We start from the raw sequence: 21,490 nt of genomic DNA, 5'->3' as shown, positions 1-21,490 counted from the left end.
CTTTTCACAATTGGAGTGTAGCTGTGGGTTTATTTGATCATTCAGCCACAAGAGCGTTAGCAAAGACAGGTAGGTGAGGAGGAGGTGACCGGTTCATCCCTGAGGGGTTCATTAAGTTATGTTGTCTTTATTTGTCACATACGGCACAGCAAAATTCTTCCTTTGCATATCCCATCCTTGGAGGTTGGGGTCAGAGCACAGGGTCAGCCATGATGCAGTGCACCTGGAGCAGGATGGGTTTCTCAAGGGCCCAACGGTGGTAGCTTTGTGGTGCTACCACCGCCCCAGGGTTAGGGTGAGGTCAAGGAGTTTCTGCTTCAACCTTGTCTTCATGGAGCTTAATCTTTGGACATGGGTGTTTTCAGGGTCTTGAAACTACCCTCAATTTTGTGGAAAGAACCACATACAGGTGTGATGGTCATATGTCCACAAACACAAACATATGGCCATATAATGTAAAATAATACATAAAAGAATACTTGATAATCAAAAACTATTAATAGATGTCGTAGGAAATGTGTAAAGATAAAGTAACGTGAGTCCGCGTGAGAGAAGAACACTGTATATAAAGAGCCACATTATAAACATTGAGCTTGAACGAGAGTTCACGGAAGGCGGACGCTTTTCCCCAGTTCTCGCGAGATTTTCCGGTTGCTAGGATCACGATGTCTCCTTAACAACCTAACTGGATATATCATTTCTCTCCGTTAAACATGTAAGGGGATAAGTTTTGCTCCTCCTGTAGCTAATTCTATCTTATATACTATTATTTTATAGTGGTCGTATAAGAATTATATATGCATTTATATTTATATATATATATACATGTATATTGTATATAATGTATACCCAAGCCTGATGTTCGCTGTGAGAGCTGAAATGAGTAATTACGCATTAGCTTAGCCGGCCAGCTAAATGTATTATGTTTCGGATAGCGTTACTAGTGTAAAGCTGGTTTGTTTTCAGCGAGTTGTCTTTCTAATACTTTACTTAAAAAATGAGCAAAGCAGACAGCTCAAGTACTATCCAGCTGTTCTGGATAGGAGGTGAAAATAAAAACCACAGAGTAATCATTTCCCAATTTCTGTTCATGTCAGATGACGTGACTCGTCTGTGCACGCGCACAGTTATTTACTTTTTGTTTACTATTTTTTTTTTGGACTAATTACTGTGACATGATTGTGATCCGTGATCCATTCCTAACATTTTCAATCATTCATCTTCAGTAACTGCTTTATCCTGGTGGTGGAACAGGGACCTTTCCCAGGAACACAGGGTGTGAGGTGGGAATACAACCTATATGCAGTCTATAATAGAGCAACACACACACACACACTGTAATGTCAGCAGTCCACCTGCCATGTTTCCCAGAGAACCTAGAGGAAACCTGTAGTAGGACAATGTAAAGCTTGACACAGAAACTAAACCTGATCAGCACGTGCCACAGTGCCACCATAGAGTCCTGATAAACCCTTTATAAAACGTTCATGGACGTTACGTGTAACCCAAAACAAAATGCAGGCGTGTTCGTGTAGTGACAAATGAAAACGATAATGAAAATGATCATGATGATGAAGTCTAGTCACATGCTTTTAATGATAGTTCCTCAAGTTGCTCAGTCTGCTCAAAGTTTTTATGCTATGTTCACACATACAGCGTGAACTCGCAGTGACAAAGCAAGGAGAGGTTGTAGCTATTCACTATGAGCAGTGACTAGATGTGGGAGTGTCCTAATATAAAGTGACTTGGTTAAGCATCTACCAGTGGGAGTAAAGACAGTAGCACGCACACGCTGCTACTCCTTCTTCTTGTATATGATGCATATATAGACTGATGAATTTTATATATACACCGATCAGCCATAACATTATGATCACCGACAGGTGCCGTGAATAAGACTGATGATCTCCTCATCATGACACCTGTTAGTGGGTGGGATATATTAGGCAGCAAGTGAACATTTTGTCCTCAAAGTTGATGTGTTAGCAGGAAAAATTGGCAAGCGTAAGGATTTGAGCAAAGGGCCAAACTGCAGCTCTTGTGGGGTGTTCCCGGTCTGCAGTGGTCAGTATCCCAGATCACAATTCAATCGAGCATCGGTGTGATGTGCTGGACAAACAAGTCCGATCCGTGAAACTCCCACCTCGCAAGTTACAGGCCTTAAAGGATCTGCTGCTAACATCTTGGTGCCAGATACCACAGCACACCTTCAGGGATCTAGTGCAGGCCGTGCATCGACGGGTCAGGGCTGTTATGACAGCAAAACGGGGACCAACACAATATTAGGCAGGTGGTCATAATGTTATGGCTGATCGGTGTATACACAAAATCTCCCTCCAGAACTTTACAATTTAGTGGCAAGACTTGGGATGCTAGGTGCACCACCCGCTGATTAGCATTATTACTATGGCAAATCACTGCATGTATGAATGTAGCTTTAGCAAAACGTCTTCAAAAACACAAAATGTATCGACCAGTCAGATGATATCAGTTTTTCTTTCTTCTCTCCTCTTATTCCTATTAAAAGCCAATAGACAATAGACAATAGACCAATAGACAATAAGCACGAAGTGTATCATGATGTTATTACCTCGCGATATCAATATCAGGTGATCAGATCTGAAGTGATTAGACCTGTTTGACAGCACGGACATGTCTTTGCCTTGGTTGCAGAGCGAGCGGCATGGCAGAAACGGCAGAGACCAAGAAGGAGGATGCGGACTACAAACGGCTGCACAGTTTCCCTCTGATTAGAGTAAGAAACTTTACTACAGAGTGGAACTGTGAACTGTGTAGTTCTTTGTTTTTGTTTGTTTTCTATCGCAAACTGCTTGTCAGTAGTTTTAATTTTAGTATGCTGCATCCACAACAGCGTTAGCCCACTTATCACGTACAGCTGATTAGAACACACCCGAAGACACGTAGGAGTAACGTGCCAGAGCGTGTGATATCCGAGTGTGATCCGTGTACGGGATGTGGTGTGAAGATGACACTCTCGCCTCCTTTTTTAGAAGCTTGTTCTCTTGGCAGTTCTGTTTTTCAGGTGTCTCATTCTCTCCGTCTCTCTCTCTGGATTTTTTTTTTCACAGCACACAGACATGCCGGAGGAAATGAGGGTGGAGACGATGGAGCTGTGCGTTACAGCATGCGAGAAGTTTGCAACCAACAACGAGGTGTGCGTTTGTGTTTGTTTGACTTGACACACAGCCAAATGCAATACATAATAAAAAAAATAAATAAAAATAATAATAATAATCCACACTCTGGTGCATTTACCCCACAAGAAATAAAGGATTGTGTGTTTTTTTTCTGTCGTGTAACACTATTTTTTCTTTCCTTGTGTGCGCATGTGTCAAGAGTGCAGCTAGGATGATAAAGGAGTCGATGGACAAGAAGTTCGGCAGCTCGTGGCACGTGGTGATCGGCGAGGGCTTCGGCTTCGAGATCACGCACGAGGTGAAGAACCTTCTGTACATGTTCTTTGGTGGAAGTCTAGCCGTGTGCGTATGGAAATGCTCCTAACGTTCGGCACATGGACACACAAACCTTTTGTCAAGCACAAACCAACTGCTGGAGACAACAACGCAAAATCCCCGATCCCTTCACACACACGCACACACACACACACACACACACACAAATCCCTCAGCGATGAAGTCAATCAAGAGAAATGTGACATTTCACGTTTTTCTCTTTGTTCGACGACTCTCACTCTCTCTGTGCTGCCAGACCATCTGGGTGTTTGGTGCTGTTTCTGCTCTCTCTCTCTCTCTCTCTCTCTCTCTCTCTATCTCTCCCTCTTCCTCTCTCTCTACATTCTACACCTCCTCTCCAACTGTCCCTTTCAGCCTGTCCTTCTTTGATACCTGATGTTCAGGAAATGTATTTTTTTATAATAATACGAATAAATCTATTTTTTCTAGACTTAGGCTGTGAATATGACATGTACATAGTTTCTAAAATGTCATCAATTTTTGCACAATTTGTGGCTTTGTTTAGAATTTTATTGTGGAATAATAAAAAAAAAAAAACCCCCATTTCTGATGCATTTGCTTATGTGGTGGAATACAGGCATGCGTCAAAAATGGAAAGAAAAAAAACCAAACTGCATTCAAATCACGTTCAGTCTCCATGAAATATTTCTGCATCTCCATGCTTCCTGCCGTCTCTCTTCTGTGTGTGTGTGCGTGTGTGTGTGTGTGTGTTAGGATCCCAGTGGTCCCAGAGCAGCTCACAGAGCTGGCTTCATGCCCAAAGGCAAAGAGCTTCTCAAACAGTACATGCAACTCAAATAGAAGAGGAAAACACAAATCAGTGTAACACTACCATGAGATCATATACCCAAGTCTGGAGCTTTGGAGCTACAGACACACAAAATCATCCGAAATCGTGAATATATGTGTGTTTGTGAAACAAGTGTGTATAGGGTGGTGTGACCTGACCTCATGCACGTCTCCTGATAAACAGACGGTTTGCTACGTTCTGTTGCGCAATGATGTCAGTAAAACCGCTCTCCAAACTCAGCAGTACCACCACACACACACACACACACACAGTCATGAACAGCCAAGAGAAAGAGAGAGAGAGAGAGAAAGAACAATGTGTGTGTGTGTGTGTGTGTGTGAGAGATAGAGAGATGAAAAAATGTTCATGTTCCTGATCCACCTTATCCGGAGTATAAGGGCCAATACCAAATACAAATCTTCATGCTAATCAGCAAATCCACACACATAGTCCGTATAAATGTAATGTGGTAGTATTACAGCTCTTTATATTTCTCAGGTTTGGTATGTCCATGTGTATTTTTATTCTTGGGTCTTATTTAAATGCATTGTCTCAGGCCTGGGCAACATAAAACATCCTTTTCATGACCCTTATTCATACACTATGTTGGCAAAAGTTCTGAGACATTCCTCCAAATCATTGAATTCAGGTTGTTCAGGTGTTAGGCTTGGCCCCTTAGTTCTAATGAAAGGAACTTTTAATGCTTCAGCATAAATTGTATAAATCTGGACAATTTCATGCTCCGACCTTTGTGGGAACAGTTTGGGGATGACTCCAAACTGAGTGGGGAGGACTCGGTGAAGTTCTTCCACACCAAACTCACTCATCCATGTCTTTATGGAGCTTGCTTTGTGCACTGGTGTGCAGTCATGTTGGAACAGGAAGGGGTCATCCCCAAACTGTTCCCATAATGTTGGGAGCATGAAATTGTCTTGGTATGAAGCTGAAGCATTAAGAGTTCCTTTCACTGGAACTAAGGGGCCGAGCCCAACCCCTGAAAACCAACACCTGAATTCAATGATTTGGAGGGGTGTCCTAAAACTTTTGGCAATATAGTGTACTTTTCAACTAACAGACTAAAAAAATAAACAATTTGCTTACTTATGGGCCCCCTAGTGGATCTGGGGCCCTGAGCGTTTACTTATTCCACTAGATGCCAGTTGTACACTGTCTCTACTCGTGTGACATGAGGGGCAAACAAACACACTCCGATCAGTTCAGATCGTTCCAACCTGACAGAGAAAGGAGGAGAGTGGGGAAAGAGGGAGAGTAAACAGATGAATAAAACAGTGCCAGATACCATCATTCGCTCTTTTAGTCCTGAGTAGCTGATAGTGGAGCAGAGCAGAGCCACAGAAACAAGTAAGAGCATACTGGACATCTTTAAAACTTCATCGCCCAGGTCTGTTTAAAAAAGTGACCGGATTTTGTCTGTCTCTTCTACCAGCATGAGGGCATGCCGGTGCCGCCGCTTGAAGGGTGTGTGTGCCTTGATGATGTGTGTGACGCTGGCTCTACACATGCTGGTAATACTACTGGTCATGTCGATGTTCACCTCAACCTGTGAGCCTGTTCAGCGGCATCGAGCTCGACCTCGCAACCTGACCTCGGCCAACCCCACACACGCCAGCTCTACCAGCAGACGTGCAGGAGCAGCTGATCTCGCCAAGCTGGAGGCTTTGTTCTCCCATGCGCTGTATACCCTACATGGTCTGTCGAGTCCCGACGACGACACTCTGCTGCGAGTCCGAACCCAAGTGAATGAGGAGCACAATGCAGAGCAGTGGTGAGGTGTACTCATACAAGGTTGTGTAAATAAAACCAAATAAAGATGTCGAGTGCAGGGGTAAAAATCAGCTATGAGATTAAACTTGCCTGTCACTAAAGGGGAAAGAAGGCGGGATTTGAAAAATTTGCGTCATTTGAGAAACGTCATGCAGTTCATGATCGGTAACTTTGGCGTAAGCCAATTTATTTTGGGGGGGGACTCTGTATCCTGCATACAGCAGCTGCTAACTCCATAGACCATCTGCAGTACTGGAGTACATGTAAGCCAGGACTATACTGCAAAGTGCATGCAAGCTTGAACGCTCAAAAGATGGCTTTGCCTTTTCATAACCCTTCCAGATGTCATCTCCACCTTAAATATGCTGAGGCTTTGTTAGTCTTGTGAATTCATGGGCCTTGGTCTTGGGCAGTGTCTAGGTTTAAAAATAGAGGAGCTGCTTATTATTATATATTTTTTTTTTGATCTTCTGATCAGCAAGCCAGAGCCTTAACCATTGAATCACCACTGCTCCTAGCCCAGGCACCTTTTCCCCTAACATACACTACGGTTTTTGTGGTAAAACTTTCTTGTTATGTTGCCTTGCTTAGCCAGTCTCAATCTTTACACATCTGATCCCTCTCATTCAGGGTAAGTAACAGCAAGGAGGGCTATGATCCTATCCTGTGGAACAGCAGTACAGAGACCCACCCTCCGTGGCTTCGGTTCCACCTCGGCATCTCCCGCTGGCAGCTGTATTCGCACCGAGACACCAACCTACCTGCTCTTCTGGAGCAGCTGTCAACTCACCGGATCATCAGTGCAGGTAACTGATTCTAATCCTGATCCTAAACCTAATCTTATACCAGGAATTTACTGTTTAAGATTTACAAGGAAGAGACAGATGGTGAGTAAGGTGAGTCTAGTGTAGAAGACTGGTCTCTACATTTTCACCTTTAGGGTTTTTAGTGAAACACTAAGCCTAATGTAATGTGTTAAAACCATAGCTCAGGCGGGAAGTGGATTTAACATTCATGTGACAGCACTTTCCAAATTTTTTCTTGTCCTGTTTCAGTTCAGAAAACAGGAGGAACGCAGCTGAAGTTGGTGATTACCTTCTCAAACTACGGACAGGCGCTCTTCAAGCCCATGAAGTGAGTCCAGCTCTTGACTAAGGTTTACACATACACAGTTACCCTCACCTGTTGTCATGTACTGTATCTTCAGTATGCACTAATTCAGCTTTTACTCTCTCAGATCATTTCATCCTCAGCCCTAATGCCTCTAAATACCTTTACAATTAGAAATAGTTTGATATTTAGCGGTATGAAGAGGCTTTTAATGCTTTAGTCCATCTGTAAACTAATTCTGTGTGTGTGTGTGTGTTACAGGCAGGAGAGGAATGACGAGACTAATGTGAACCTGTACTATTTCTCAGACTTCGAGAGGCACAACGCAGAAATTGCAGCCTTTCACCTAGACAGGTATGCTCCTGTACCCACATTGTGAAATCTTAAAACACGTTCACTACATTGTCTACTTCCTGTCTCTTGCTCCCTTCCCCTTCTCTCTTTTTAAGGATTCTGGGATTTCGGCGTATGCCCCCGGTTGTGGGAAGACTGATTGATGTAATTAAGGAAGTTAAAGACATCACCACTGACCACAAATTGGCTAGGACCTTCTTCAATTCTCCAGGTTTGGTCTACACACACACACAAAACAAACCTAATTTTGACACTTCTATTTATTTCACATTTAGTTAAGCAATGGTTGCTGACTTTCAGCTGTTGTGTCATCTCTTTTGTGGTTCTTATGCTGTGTATCTGGCCGTGTGTGTGTTTTAGTGGGAAATTCGTGCTTTTATGGCCAGTGCTCATACTATTGTTCCACGGAGCATGCGGTGTGTGGCCGACCCCGTGCTCTCGAGGGCTCCCTGGCAGCCATGTTGCCTGACCTTTCCCTCGCACCTCGACGCTCCTGGAGAAACCCGTGGAGGCGCTCGTACAGCCGCAGCAAGCTCGCTCTGTGGGTAAACTGTGTGTGGGTGTGTGTGTGTGTGTGTCCAGCAGTCCAGTGTACTATATACATGATTATTTGGAGTGTGTGCATTTGTGTCCAAAGACTGTGTCTTAGTCAGCTCCCAAGGTGATGTCATGTATGAGTTAGGACACTTATAAGGGATTCTGGGTCACTACACATGGGTACACTGATGACTCATTTTTTGTGACATTTCTAATTTCGTCATCAGGCACTGTAAAAATCCAAGCCTATGATATGTGTTGGCTTAATCAAATGAGTTTTGGTCATGGTGCTTCAAGCGGGATCATAATCTGGCTAGTGGATTGTTTAACATCTCACACAAATCATCATTTGTGAGCTTCAACAAGTTTTGGGACACTCCTCCAAATCATTGAATTCAGATGTTGTTTTTCAGGGGTTGGGCTCGGCTCCTTAGTTCCAGTGAAACTCTTAATGCTTCAGTATACCAAGATATTTTGGACAATTTCATGCTCCCAACTTCGTCGGAAGAGTTAGGTGCACCATGACTGCACAAAGCGAGGTCCATAAAGACATGGATGAGTGAGTTTGGTGTGGAGGAACTTGGTGTGGAGTCCTGACCTCAACCCTATAGAACACCTTTGGGATGAATTAGAGCGGAGACTGCGAGCCAGACCTTCTCGTCCAACATCAGTGTCTAATCTCACAAATGCGCTTCTAGAGGAAGGGTCAAAAATTCCCATGAACACACTCCGAAACCTTGTGGAAAGCTTTGTCAACTTGACTGAGAGTCAGCTATTTTTCTAAGCTGGTAGGTTTTTAGAAAATTTTGACGTAATTTCCAGCACTGGAACATAGTCAGCATCAATGCTCCCTGGTTTTTATGGTTCATTGTGGGATTTTTTAGGGAGCGAAGGTCCCAGAGAACTTAAAGGATTCTGCAAGTGAGAGAGAAAGAGAGAGAGACATCCCTTAAAATGGCAGACTCTCAGAACTACTAAACTAGGGAGCTGATTAAGAAGCACCCCAAGTGTATCTGTGCATCTGGAAAGTGTGAACTGGATAATAATCTGCAGTCAAATATTTACATAATTGTACCAAATCAACAATTACATAAGTTTTTTTTTTTCAAAATCTGCAACATCCACCATACAAGTCCCTGTGCTTTCCTGTTACTATAGAAACATGAACTTATTAGAATGAGGCAGTACTTTACACCAAAACTGACAGGTGCCAGAGTATGTAATTCAGCTATTAAATAATAATGGAGATACTGTAATGTGTTATAGGTGGGAGAAAACCCCAACATACTGCGACGCTGTGAAAAAGACTCCGCCCTATGACCGAGGCACCCGATTGGTGGATCTCATCGATATGACCATTTTAGACTTTCTGCAAAGTAAGGGCCTTTTTTGTATAATTATTTTGTATTGTTCCAAAGATTCCATTACTTGTAGCCCTTGCAATTCCTTAATTCTCTTCTCTGTTATGGAAATTGTAGGTAATATGGACAGACACCATTACGAGACATTTGAATTTTTTGGCAACAACACATTTCTACTACATTTAGATAATGGAAGAGCGTGAGTATTTAGATGTGAAAGGAGATTTGTATACGTTTTTGGGTTGTATGGAAGGTCATATATATGAGCTTGACTTATGTGGTATTCTCTGTATGTTTTTGTGTCTCTGTGTTTATATGCCGTAGGTTTGGTCGTCACTCTAAGGACGAGCCATCAATCCTCACTCCTCTTGTGCAGTGCTGCAGGTAAAACAACATTTCTAGCACAAAGCAACAAATGTAGAAATAATCCTTAAGTGGACAAAATTATAGCACATTTTCAAAAATACAGCGCAGTGTATAAATATTCACCCCTTGAACCTTTCCACATTTTGTAGCGTTACAACCTGGGACTGAACAGAACGTATCATGCACATTCATGTCTCATGTGAATCTGCACAAAAACTATAGTTAGTAGTACGTTAGTAGAAAAAGAAGCAACCAGGAGGCCTAGAGTAACTCTGAAAGAGCTGGAGAGATCTACAGAAATCAACAAATCAGCATCAGCAAGCATGTGGGGATTGTTCCCTCTGATGAAACCAAAATGGAACTTCATTGCGCTTTGGTAGAATAAGATACCTTTGCCAGAATACCATCACAATGAGAACACCACCCCCAGAGTTACCAAGAGAAGCATGGTGGTGGTAGCATCATGAAAAGCGTGGTGTTGGTAGCATCAAGAGAAGCATGGTGTTGGTAGCATCAAAAGCAGCGCAGTGATGTTAGCATCAAGAGAAATGTGGTGGTGGTGGTAGCATCACGAAAAGCCTGGTGGTGGTAGCATAAAGAGAAGTGTGGTGGTGGTGGTAGCACCAAGAGCGGTGGTAGTGGCAACATGTTGATTTAGCCTCTTGGTGGTTCTTGATGAGAGATTAGCAACTATTTAATCATGATATGCTTCATTGACTATTGCAAAAGTGTTATTATTCTTTCATCCTGTTTTAATTTGTCACTGTCACAGAATCCGGCGCTCTACGCTGCTCCGCCTACATCTGCTCGCTTCCCCTCAGTACCGCTTGAGTGACGTCATGCGGGCGTCTCTTGCTCAGGATCCACTGGCTGCCATGGCCCCCCTCCTGACCGAGCCTCACCTCTCGGCTTTAGACCGCCGTCTAGCCACAGTACTTCAGATCATCCAGAGCTGCCTCCTTCAGCACAAACACCACCACGATGTCATATACGACGATATCCCTGACTTCTCAGGCTAGGAAAGTGCTCCATCTATACGTGATATTGACTTGAAGGAATGTTCAGTTGTTTTTTACTGACAAAAACATACTAAATGGCAGAATAGTATTACAAGGTACAGTCTGGGTGACAAAAAAATGACAGATGGTCAGTGCAACATTTCTATTCTATATTAAGTCATATAATAAAGCACAACTTTTTTGATATAATCATACATTCAGTCATCCTGAGTAACCTACTGAGGGATATGGGAAGTGCTAAAAATAAATATTTAAAATGTCTATTTAGATATTCCATTTTCACTAGCAAGTTAATAATAGGTTATAAAAGCCATGGGCAAATGAGATGATATGGCCTTTTTTATTTTATATATGCTGGTGTGATATGTTGACAAGTTTTAATTTTAGTAGGTAATAGGAAGTTTAAAAAAAGCTTGGAAGTGAACATCATGAGCTAATATAGATATTTATTAATATAGATATATATTTCTATTCTTCTGTTCTATTCTTAAAATGTTCTCTATTTTTCTGTCCCACACATACTTCCTCCAAAGCATGCACTTATAGCCAACTGTTTTATCTCTGTCTGCCCTATTCCATACATGTGATGGTTCTGATTGGCTAGTAGTGCTCTGATTGACAGGTGACATCTAGTATGCCCCGCCTACCTAAACAGAACGGCCAGTTTTTTGTTCCTAAGGCTCACTGTTGCAACGTTGAGATTCAAACTCAGAAATTCAATCAAATGCATTTCTACAACTAAGTTATTGAAGTGTGTGAAAGAAGTCGTGCGATATAGCTACTTGGGTAAAAATAAATAAATAAATAAATAAATATATATATATATATATATATATATATATATATATATATATATATATATATATATTAATAATATATTAAAATAAAAAAAAAAATAAATTAATATATTATATATATATATATATATATATATATATATATATATATATATATATATAAATGAAAGATTATTTACTCTGTATAATAAATGATTCCTTTTGATGTAATTGGTCATTCGGTCTGTTCAGTTTATGTACTGTATAAAGATTATTCATGTTTTCACAGGCTTTGCAGCTTCTTGTTCAAAAGGTACATATTTCCCTAAAAGCCATCTTGCTGCTGCAGTGTTGCGAGAAATGCGGACGTTGCCACTGGCTTGTTGCGCAACACGTGTCAGGCCGAAATTTCTACACCATTGCACCATTGTAGTGATTGTGCCACCCACATGAATAAGGCACGGACACAGTGCTTATACTTAAAAGTATATCTTTTGGACTGAAACTATTAGTCCACTGCAGATATTAAAAATAAAGATTATCAAAAAAAAAAGATATATATTAAAGATTTGGTTACAATTTTATGCTTATTTTATGGATTTTAAAAACATATAAATGTCAAACATTATTCCACATTATCCCCCTCCATTTTCCTTAATCAATTACAATTCCTTAGAATAATTTTCTGATGTATAAAAAAGGTCGAGTCAATGCCTTATATAGAAATATAAATGAAAACATACTGTAGAGTTTTAGTCCAAGTAGCTCCGCCTATTTCTATTTTGTTCTCCGTTATTTCAGATTTGATCTTTTTCTCATGAAAGACTGAATTTAGTCAACATTGACAGCTCCTATAATTAAGATATGTTTGCAGTATAGGATATGATGTCAGATTTAACCTTTAGGGTCATACCTATTAAAATATATAAGATCATTTTTAGGACAGTATTGCTAACTGATTTTCTCCATTGGTTTAATTCTGGCTCTTTGATATAATTTCAGGAAACTTACAACATTACTGCTAAGCAGTACAGAATTGTCTGCAAACCAGTTGCACATTAATTCCTGTTTTTTTTTTGTTTTTTTTTTGCATAAAGATTTACTCTGTGGAAACGACGTAGGAAAGTGTTTACATGACATGGCTTGTCTTTTGAAAGCTGCGTCAGACCAAATTTAAACACGAGGCTCGTGGCCGTCGTTTGTTTATTTGTATATCTGTCTGTCGGAAATCACGGCACGAACTAACGTACCTAGCTGTATCAACTACTTCCCATCTTTAGCCAGACTGAAAAATCAAAAGTGAATAAAACGCTGCCAAGTTTATTTTGTGTAAAATTTCTCAGTGCTTGTGTGGTCAGTCGTTATTGTTGCTCCTCTCACATCCACTTAGTGGTTCAAAAATGGCCTCGAAGGTGACGTCTTTGAATCACACCACCAACAACCAACAACCACCAGACTACGTGTGATGACATCCGGGATGATTCACACCCTCATAGTGTATAGAGGTCACAAAAAAAGTCAGAAGTCCGAAAGAAAATTATTACCAAGTATGTTTACACACATAAGGAATTTGACTTGGAGACAGGAGCTCCAGTGTAGAGGAAAGTATGGACATTGTGCAAACCTACATGGTAGTGCAGATATACATAAATAAATTAAATAAGCATAACCTTACTGAAATGTGAAGAACCTTGTGCACCACTCACTCGTGCTTTCTGAGAGCATGACGTTTTGTTAATGTTTTCTTTCCATATCTTATACAATGTCCTTTTTATAGAACAACAGAAAGTAACTCACATCCTTACATCCTTCAGCTTCTTAATTTCTACATCACATGTTCACACCACCACAGACACACACACACACACACACACACACCCACACAACTGCTATATCCCAACTGCCCACTTCCAGTAAGTTAACACATTACAAAAGAGCCTAAGAGGAGGTAAGGGGAAAATGTTTGGTAAAGCTTATTGTTTTAAAAAAAAATTCTTTAGCTTATCTTAAACTGGGAGATAGAAATAGAAACGGACAGGAAGCCTATGCTGTTTCGACATCAGGATCTGCTGAGTGCAGAGACGATGGGGAAGCTTGTGTTTAAATGACTTTTTAAATGAATTTTACCTCAGGTGATGAGACGGGAGAACTCATTTCCTGTTGTAAAGTAATCATGGTTTAATATTTTTATTCAATTTCACAGATCTTCTTCAGCTTAAGTGCAGCTAATTCTGCAACTTTTACGTATAGTAGAGTTACACAATGTCAACACTGCAGCGTATGAAGGGTTTTTCCGAGCTGCCTCATCAATATCATTTCACAAAACAAAACATCTCACGTGAAATTCTTTTTTTTTTTTCATTATTCGTAGTAGAACAATGGACTTCGGAGCCAGAATCATGCTGCTGATCCTGCTAGTGTATGTTACAGGTACGTGTTCCTACATTCATCTCAAGCTGGTCATTACATTGTTTATAATTTTGTTTGACAGTAAGTGACAGAAAATCACAAACGTTAGCCACCGTATTTTCACAAATTTCTCAATTAAAAAAAGGCAAATGGACAAATGGGTGAAAATTCCGTAAACTGCAGTTAATATGTATTTACTACAGTAAACAAATTCACAGTCATGTTGTCAATGACGAGGGGCCCTGGATGTTTCAACATGGATAAAGCTGTCCAAATGATAAAACTACGATGATCTAGACCTATGTGATGTTCAGTTTGCAATTCAGTTAGAGAAGCTAATATTTCCCCTATGTTTGTGGCTAAGGGCAACAGCATCGGGGTAAATAGTTTGTGAAAATATGCTTGCAAATGATTCTTCATTTAGTGAATGCTACAGTAGGGCGCACTGTGTACTCTGATCTGAGAAGAAGCTTGTTTTGCAAGGTGTACGTCTGGGTTGGTGTTTTTGCACTAGCTTATACTAAACAATACTATTTTATGGTTGGTTTCCATGTCAGTAAGAAAACATGGTGGAATCATTAGATTCGTAGTTAAGGGGGAAATTAGTTGAAATGGAACACTGATTTTTCAAGCACTAACTTTGGCTTTGTTTTAAGAGGCAACTTATTGAAATTACAAACAAACTGGTCAACATTTAATCGTTTTATAGGAGGTTTGTTTACGATGTACACTACCAGTCATAAGTTTGGACACACCTTCTAATCCCATGGTCTTTCCTGATGTTTATTTCCTTCTACATTGTAAAACAATGCTGAAGGCGGCCGAAATCCACAATAATGTCCTTTGAACAGTTGATGTTGAGATATGTCTGCTACTGATGCTCTGTAAAGCCTTCATAACGCCTCTAATCTGAGGCGCTGTTAATGGGTGATAACTCTAAATGAACTTCAGCAGAGGTCAGTTTTGGTCTTGCTTTACTGGGATGGTCTTCATGTGAGCCAGTTTCATCATGGTGCTTGATGGGTTTTGCAAATGCACTTGACAATACCGTTCTTGCAAGAACTATTCCAGAACACCTGACCTTCGCGTCTTAAAATAACAACTGACTGTTGTTTGTTGTCGTTACATATGGATTACTGAAGTCCATGTGTGTTATTTCATAGTTTTGAAATCTCCAGTATTGTGCTAGAATGTAGAAAATGAATCCCTAAACAAAAAACTAAAAAATTATTAAAAGGTGTGTCCAAACTTTTGACGGGTAGTGTATTAGGTAACGGTTATGTTTACAGCGGTTTCACAAATGGATTAAAAACAGAAGGGAGTAGAACACACCTGATGAGCTTCCTTTCTACTTCATTTCTAGAAAGCTTAAACAAAACCTTGCTGTAATTTTTTTGTATTTACGAGAAGGTTCACCGCCATCTTGATCCGACCAAAGTGACTGGAACACAACTCGTAAATGCGAACTTCCCAAAAGGACTTGACCAAACCGATGCTCAAATGTGTTTGTAAAATACAACATCTTAACACACAATTCAAAGTGGCCGACGTAGTAAAACTGGGTGTCACACAACTGGGTACTGCCTAAAATACCATGTATGTATAGTGTGTGTAGCTAGTGGGTGGCATGGCTAAAATCAGGTCCTGGTTATTATAATTATAACCAGGACCAATATATTATTATTATATTGGTGTTAATATGCCAAATCCTTGTGGAGATTTTCTTTTATATTTTAATTTTTTTTGGATACTCGTCATATTCATAATCGCACTCAATATACATGAATGGTTTGGTCTATCAAAAATCTTGAAGTAACTTTCGGTCTTTATTGTCTGAACATGATTCAGAATATAGATGTTGTCAAACTTCTTTGTCCTTGAACCCTTTTACTTTTTTTATTACTATTTATTAGAATAAATGCATTCATATCAACATGTGATTTATCACCTGTGTTTGATTATAAACATCTTTTTTTTTTGTTTTTTCATATTTCATGTAAACGATTCAGTTTCAGTGTCAGGGATCCAGAACCTGAAAGTGTCATGCAGTCATGAGAAGATCTGTGCTCTGAGGGACTCGTCTGTAAACCTGACGTGCTCTTACTCAAATATCATCACCACCACTGGATTCTGGTTCAGCTTCAAGGACAAGGCTAAATGGAGGGAGGAGGAACATCCAGAGGATTTAGCTTTAGACTCCGACTACGCCGGACGTGTGAATTACACAGAGGTGACAAACTCAAGATCGACTCTTACAATAACAGACCTGAGAGAGAGAGACACGGGGGAATATCGCTTCATGCTCATTACGGATAAAGGAGAGAAATACGTGAGCTCAGCTGGAGTTACTCTGACAGTTACAGGTAACAGAGCAGCTAGTCCGGAATAAACTGTGTTGTTGTACATGTCTGTGATGAAATATTCACCTTTAACTTCATTTAGACCTGCAGGTGATCCGTGACTACAAAAATAAAGCTCTAATCTGCCACACTTCCTGTAATCTAACCTTTGCTGCTAATGTATACTACTGGTACAAGGATGGACAATACATACAGGATAACAAAGACACCCAGGGAACTTTCCCTTTAAGCAATGATGAAGAAGTCAGTTACTCCTGCTCTGTTCACGGCTATAACGAGATTCGAGCTCCTTCTCTGTGTGAGTATTCATTTTGCTGGTTAGTTTTGCAAAGTCCCTACATGGTCCCATAGAAAAATTTGCATAGATAATAAATAGTTTGAATCTAAAAACATGTTAAGAGAAAAAACACTCACATACAACACTGTCCTATAAACATAATGTCGAGCTGTAACTAATTGAACCTAATGTAAAACGGCAATGTGCAATTGTGAGAATCAATCAATCAATCAATCAATCAATCAATCAATCAGTCAGTCAATCAATCAATCAGCAGGTAGGCAGCGAAAACTTACTGCTGTTATGGTTTATGGAGGCTGAAGCTTTAAAAATCAATTTTAAACCATCTCTTCATGACCTGTTACCATTTCAGGTGTTGGAAGGAACTGTTTGAACGTGACCTACCCAGACAAGAGAGTCTGTGTTTTGGAAGGGTCTTCAGTGGAAATTGCTGGAAATTACATGCTTTCCAGTGGACAGAGTGTTAAAGAAATATTCTGGCATTCTTCTAAGGACTTCAAGGACCTGAAGCATGAGTTTACTAATCGAGTTGAATATGTGAAGCAAGACAGAAACTGCGCTCTGAAAATGAACCAGCTGAGAAAGAAAGACTCTGGAGAATATCGGCTTAGAGTAGTTTATACATCTAACCGATTATCTGGTAGACCTGGAGTGGTTCTTAATGTTACAGGTTAATATCCCCCACTTAACTGTCTCTACATCTGGTCTCTCTGTATCATTGTACATCTGTTAAATCCCATTCCTTTATTTTGTGCACGTTCAGATCTGCAGGTAAGACTGAGTCACTATGCAGGGTCATCAGAAGAACGGACGACAGTAACGCTGAGCTGCATCACGTCCTGCACTCTGTCCAACAGCCCCACTTACCTGTGGTACAAGAACGGACAGCCTGTTACTGATAAACTCACCAAACACAACAAACTCTACCTGATCTCCAGCGAAGATGCAGGGAACTACTCCTGTGCTGTGAAAGGACATGAGGATCTCCGCTCTCCTGAACAAACTGTTACACGTGAGTCAAAAAAAACAAAACAACAACATTGTTCTCAGCAGCATTATTCCTTACACAGTTATCTAGCACGTGTAAACAGAGCAGATATAATAAAGTGTCTGGAGATTTATCACATACAAGAACTCACAGCAGGAGACTAACAATATATTCATAAACGCATCTGTTCCAGAGGTTGACCTTTGCCCAGGATTTAATAAAATAAACCAAATCCCCATCATAGCGGGAACAGCAGTTGTTCTGGTTTTACTAATCATCGTGGGAGCTCTGTGGATGTGGTATGTACAGAGTTAGATCATTTTCAGGATCAGTGACACATTGCATTTGATTAAAATGCTTTCAATTTTCTCAGGAGGAGAAAGTCCAAATCAGGGCAAAGTCACAGCTCCACTGAAGACCCGGATCTCCAGAGTGGACAGGTATGTGTCACACATCAGGATGATGTTCACTACTCCAGCATTCTCTTCTCCTCCCGCACTCAGGGCTCGTCTCTGACCACTGGTGGCACAAAGGAATACGAGCGTGTCCAGTACGCTGAGGTGAAATACAAAAGACCCGCTGCTGCCACCTAGTGGGAATTCTGAGTAAATGCAAGCTGTTTGTAAATAATTACTTTCCTATGCTGTCTGGCTACACTCTCTCCCACTACCACTTTACAGTCACTAATCTCTTTCAGATTAACTCTTCTACATAGGATGTAGTCTACCTGTGTGCTCCTACCTCCACTCTTGTAAGTCACTCTATGCTCCTCCCTCTTCTGAAAATAAGTGTTAACCACAGCCATGTCCATCCTCTTAGCAAAGTCCACTACCATCTGTCCTTCAAGGTTCCTTTCCTTAACTCCAAACTTGCCCATCACCTCCTCATCACCTGTGTTCCTCTCACCAACATGTCCATTAAAATCTGCTCCTATCACCACTCTCTCACCCGTGGGAATAGTCTCTATCACCTCATCTAATTCACTCCAGAATCTCTCTTTCTCCCCTAACTCACAACCTACATAAGGCATAAGGGGCATAAGGACTAACATCATTCAACATCACCCCTCCAACCTCCAACTTCAGACTCATCACCCTGTCTGACACTCTCATCACCTCCAGAACATTCCTCACAAACTCCTCCTTCAGGACCACACCTACCCCATTTCTCTTACTATCCACACCATAATAAAACAGCTTGAATCCTGCTCCTATACTACGAGCCTTGCTACCCTTCCACCGGGTCTCCTGTACACACAGTATATCCACCTTCCTTCTCTCCATCATATCAGCCAGCTCTCTACCTTTCCCTGTCATAGTACCAACATTCAGAGTTCCTATTCCCAGTCCTACACTCTTACCTTCCCTCTTCTCTCTCTGTCTACGCACTCTCCTTCCTCCTCTATTTCTTCGACCAATAATAGCCCAATTTCCACCAGCACCCTGTAGGTCAACGGCACTGGCAGTTGTTGTTAACCCGGGCCTCGACCGATCCGGTATGAAATTCAGAGTACTGATGATTCGCATGGTTAAATTTGTCAATGTTTTACACCCTTCCTGATGCAACCCTTATTATTTATCCTGGCTTGAGACCGGCACAGGAGTCACTGTACTGTGACCCCCATGGCTAGATCATTTATACTGTCTATATATACTGTATATATGTACATATTATGTAATAATTATTCTATTTTATATTTTCTTTTTGCTAGGAAATATTGTTATCAACGCTTTGTACTGTTTTCTGTCTGTAATGTACAGTTTGGTTTCTAGACCTGTAATAAATGCTATAATTGCTTTTGGAAAAAACAGAAAAGAAAACGTTTTATTAAAGTGTTTAATAATATTCCAGAGAAGTTATAATAATAATAATAATAATAGTCTAGTTTCAATCTCCTTAATGTTCATCAGTGTGACACCAGAAGAAAATTGTTCGGTTTTAATCACAACTCGGACATTTTGAAGACAAAAAACTTTCACAGTCGGCAAACTGCAACAGAGGCCATTTTCTAAATCTCTGTAGCGCCACCAACAGGCCAAACTTGTACATTGTTGCTTTTAACCTTTGAATTGTTTGTCCTAGAGTTGTGATCTGAATCTTTGTGTCACAGTGATACCAATGCACCCACTGGGCTTAAAGTGAGCTATATTGAATTTACCGCCATTTTGAATTTTCCGCCATTTCAAATGATCTGAAAAACACGCTTTTGTGAACTAGACTGATCTTATCACCACCAAATGTAGTATTGTTTCATCTACAAATGGTTTTGACCAAAAAATAATAATTTTTCCCCAATAAATTTCCATGGCAATTTCATTTTTTTTTATGACAGACTATAGAAACCCTAGGTGGATGTTGGTGGAATCCAATACAATTCTATGGTAAAGACCTAAACAGGAAGTGAGTCATATCTCAATAGAGCTTCGTTGAAGTAATGCCACTTGTTACACTTTATTGGTATTAACAGTATTGGGTAGGCACCAAGGTCACTTGGGGGGTGCTATGCCATAAAAAACCCCAAACTTTCACTTTCTTATTACTCCAAAGCACCAAACTGCATCAAAGCAGATATTTCAGCTTAATTTCCAAGTTAAGGATCCTCTCTAGGAACTTATCTCCAAATAAGCCATTTTGTGTTTCATTTATCTCTGATATAAAAATAACATTTAACCATCTCCTTAAAGTAATGATGAAGTTTTGTGTATTACCTCTTTGGACCATTGTTTTTAAAAATTTGTTAAAGTATAGTTGCCAGGTAGAACCATAAAGAAAAAGTGGACAAACTCTAGGACAAACTGTTCAAAAGTTATAAGCAAAAATGTATCTTAAAGTTTGGCCTGTTGTTGGCACTATAGAGATGGATGGATGGACCCAAAATTTCATGCCTGGATACTTTGGACTGGAGTAGCACCTAAAAATGACTATAGCTGCCTTGCAGTTTCGGTGCATGGCTCCTAATTAGCACAAGAACATTTTTGCAGCAAACCTATATTTGTTTATGTTTATGAATGAATATCCTTTTTTTTTTGTTCATATTTACAAGTACAAAGTCAAAGGACGTATGTAAAATGAAAGTTGATACACTATATTGCCAAAAGTATTCGCTCACCTGCCTTGACTCGCATATGAACTTAAGTGACATCCCATTCCTAATCCATAGGGTTCAATATGACGTCGGTCCACCCTTTGCAGCTATAACAGCTTCAACTCTTCTGGGAAGGCTGTCCACAAGGTTTAGGAGTGTGTTTATGGGAATTTTTGACCATTCTTCCAGAAGCGCATTTGTGAGGTCACACACTGATGTTGGACGAGAAGGCCTGGCTCTCAGTCTCCGCTCTAATTCATCCCAAAGGTGTTCTATCGGGTTGAGGTCAGGACTCTGTGCAGGCCAGTCAAGTTCATCCACACCAGACTCTGTCATCCATGTCTTTATGGACCTTGCTTTGTGCACTGGTGCACAGTCATGTTGGAAGAGGAAGGGGCCAGCTCCAAACTGTTCCCACAAAGTTGGGAGCATGGAATTGTCCAAAATGTCTTGGTATGCTGAAGCATTCAGAGTTCCTTTCACTGGAACTAAGGGGCCAAGCCCAGCTCCTGAACAACAACCCCACACCATAATCCCCCCTCCACCAAACTTTACACTTGGCACAATGCAGTCAGACAAGTACCGTTCTCCTGGCAACCGCCAAACCCAGACTCGTCCATCAGATTGCCAGATGGAGAAGTGTGATTCGTCACTCCAGAGAACGTGTCTCCACTGCTCTAGAGTCCAGTGGCGGCGTGCTTTACGCCACTGCATCTGACGCTTTGCATTGCACTTGGTGATGTATAGCTTGGATGCAG

General features: G+C 40.7%; 3 protein-coding genes across 8 annotated transcripts; all 3 read left to right on the top strand.

Moving 5' to 3' along the window:
* Window positions 1-658: 658 nt before the first annotated feature.
* dnal4b (dynein, axonemal, light chain 4b) lies at window positions 659-3,875 on the top strand. 2 transcript variants are annotated; one of them, XM_058381419.1, is made up of 4 exons: window positions 659-715; window positions 2,674-2,755; window positions 3,090-3,173; window positions 3,358-3,875. In XM_058381419.1, exons 2-4 carry the CDS (start codon window positions 2,684-2,686, stop codon window positions 3,520-3,522), a joined length of 321 nt encoding a protein of 106 aa, XP_058237402.1. In that variant the 5' UTR covers window positions 659-715; window positions 2,674-2,683; the 3' UTR covers window positions 3,523-3,875. The 2 variants fall into 2 exon arrangements, with proteins under 2 accessions (XP_058237402.1, XP_058237401.1); XM_058381418.1 differs by lacking the exon at window positions 659-715 and adding an exon at window positions 1,235-1,283 and having other exon boundaries at window positions 3,358-3,871.
* fam20cl (family with sequence similarity 20 member C, like) lies at window positions 3,129-11,597 on the top strand. 3 transcript variants are annotated; one of them, XM_058381415.1, is made up of 12 exons: window positions 3,129-3,173; window positions 3,365-3,456; window positions 5,732-6,070; window positions 6,700-6,875; window positions 7,125-7,203; window positions 7,441-7,533; window positions 7,629-7,744; window positions 7,894-8,074; window positions 9,337-9,446; window positions 9,549-9,630; window positions 9,756-9,815; window positions 10,570-11,597. In XM_058381415.1, the coding sequence occupies exons 3-12, from the start codon at window positions 5,733-5,735 to the stop codon at window positions 10,814-10,816; spliced, it is 1,482 nt and encodes a 493-aa protein (XP_058237398.1). In that variant the 5' UTR covers window positions 3,129-3,173; window positions 3,365-3,456; window position 5,732; the 3' UTR covers window positions 10,817-11,597. The 3 variants fall into 3 exon arrangements, with proteins under 3 accessions (XP_058237398.1, XP_058237400.1, XP_058237399.1); XM_058381417.1 differs by having other exon boundaries at window positions 3,132-3,173; window positions 3,358-3,456; XM_058381416.1 differs by lacking the exons at window positions 3,129-3,173; window positions 3,365-3,456 and adding an exon at window positions 5,512-5,646.
* A 1,844-nt stretch (window positions 11,598-13,441) lies between these two features.
* Window positions 13,442-19,437, top strand: LOC131347336 (uncharacterized). 3 transcript variants are annotated; one of them, XM_058381320.1, is made up of 8 exons: window positions 13,442-13,540; window positions 13,964-14,022; window positions 16,011-16,364; window positions 16,444-16,659; window positions 17,012-17,329; window positions 17,423-17,671; window positions 17,841-17,946; window positions 18,021-19,437. In XM_058381320.1, the coding sequence occupies exons 2-8, from the start codon at window positions 13,971-13,973 to the stop codon at window positions 18,238-18,240; spliced, it is 1,515 nt and encodes a 504-aa protein (XP_058237303.1). In that variant the 5' UTR covers window positions 13,442-13,540; window positions 13,964-13,970; the 3' UTR covers window positions 18,241-19,437. The 3 variants fall into 3 exon arrangements, with proteins under 3 accessions (XP_058237303.1, XP_058237304.1, XP_058237302.1); XM_058381321.1 differs by having other exon boundaries at window positions 13,446-13,505; XM_058381319.1 differs by lacking the exon at window positions 13,442-13,540 and adding an exon at window positions 13,660-13,759.
* Window positions 19,438-21,490: the final 2,053 nt, after the last annotated feature.

The sequence above is a fragment of the Hemibagrus wyckioides genome, linkage group LG27 (assembly GCF_019097595.1).
Source record: "Hemibagrus wyckioides isolate EC202008001 linkage group LG27, SWU_Hwy_1.0, whole genome shotgun sequence".
Classification (NCBI taxonomy): domain Eukaryota; kingdom Metazoa; phylum Chordata; class Actinopteri; order Siluriformes; family Bagridae; genus Hemibagrus; species Hemibagrus wyckioides.
This window is presented reverse-complemented; position numbering and strand designations above follow the sequence as displayed.

Bases quoted from the DNA above. Each gene is read 5' to 3' on its own strand.
- fam20cl (XM_058381415.1), top strand. From the start codon at position 5,733: ATGAGGGCATGCCGGTGCCGCCGCTTGAAGGGTGTGTGTGCCTTGATG. The intron at 7,745-7,893 runs GTTTGGTCTACA...TGTGTGTTTTAG, and splicing joins GACCTTCTTCAATTCTCCAG to TGGGAAATTCGTGCTTTTAT. The intron at 9,631-9,755 runs GTGAGTATTTAG...TATATGCCGTAG, and splicing joins CATTTAGATAATGGAAGAGC to GTTTGGTCGTCACTCTAAGG.
- LOC131347336 (XM_058381319.1), top strand. From the start codon at position 13,728: ATGAGACGGGAGAACTCATTTCCTGTTGTAAA. The intron at 14,023-16,010 runs GTACGTGTTCCT...TAAACGATTCAG, and splicing joins CCTGCTAGTGTATGTTACAG to TTTCAGTGTCAGGGATCCAG. The intron at 17,330-17,422 runs GTTAATATCCCC...GTGCACGTTCAG, and splicing joins AGTGGTTCTTAATGTTACAG to ATCTGCAGGTAAGACTGAGT.
- dnal4b (XM_058381419.1), top strand. From the start codon at position 2,684: ATGGCAGAAACGGCAGAGACCAAGAAGGAGGATGCGGACTACAAACGG. The intron at 2,756-3,089 runs GTAAGAAACTTT...TTTTTTTCACAG, and splicing joins ACAGTTTCCCTCTGATTAGA to CACACAGACATGCCGGAGGA. The intron at 3,174-3,357 runs GTGTGCGTTTGT...GCATGTGTCAAG, and splicing joins AGTTTGCAACCAACAACGAG to AGTGCAGCTAGGATGATAAA.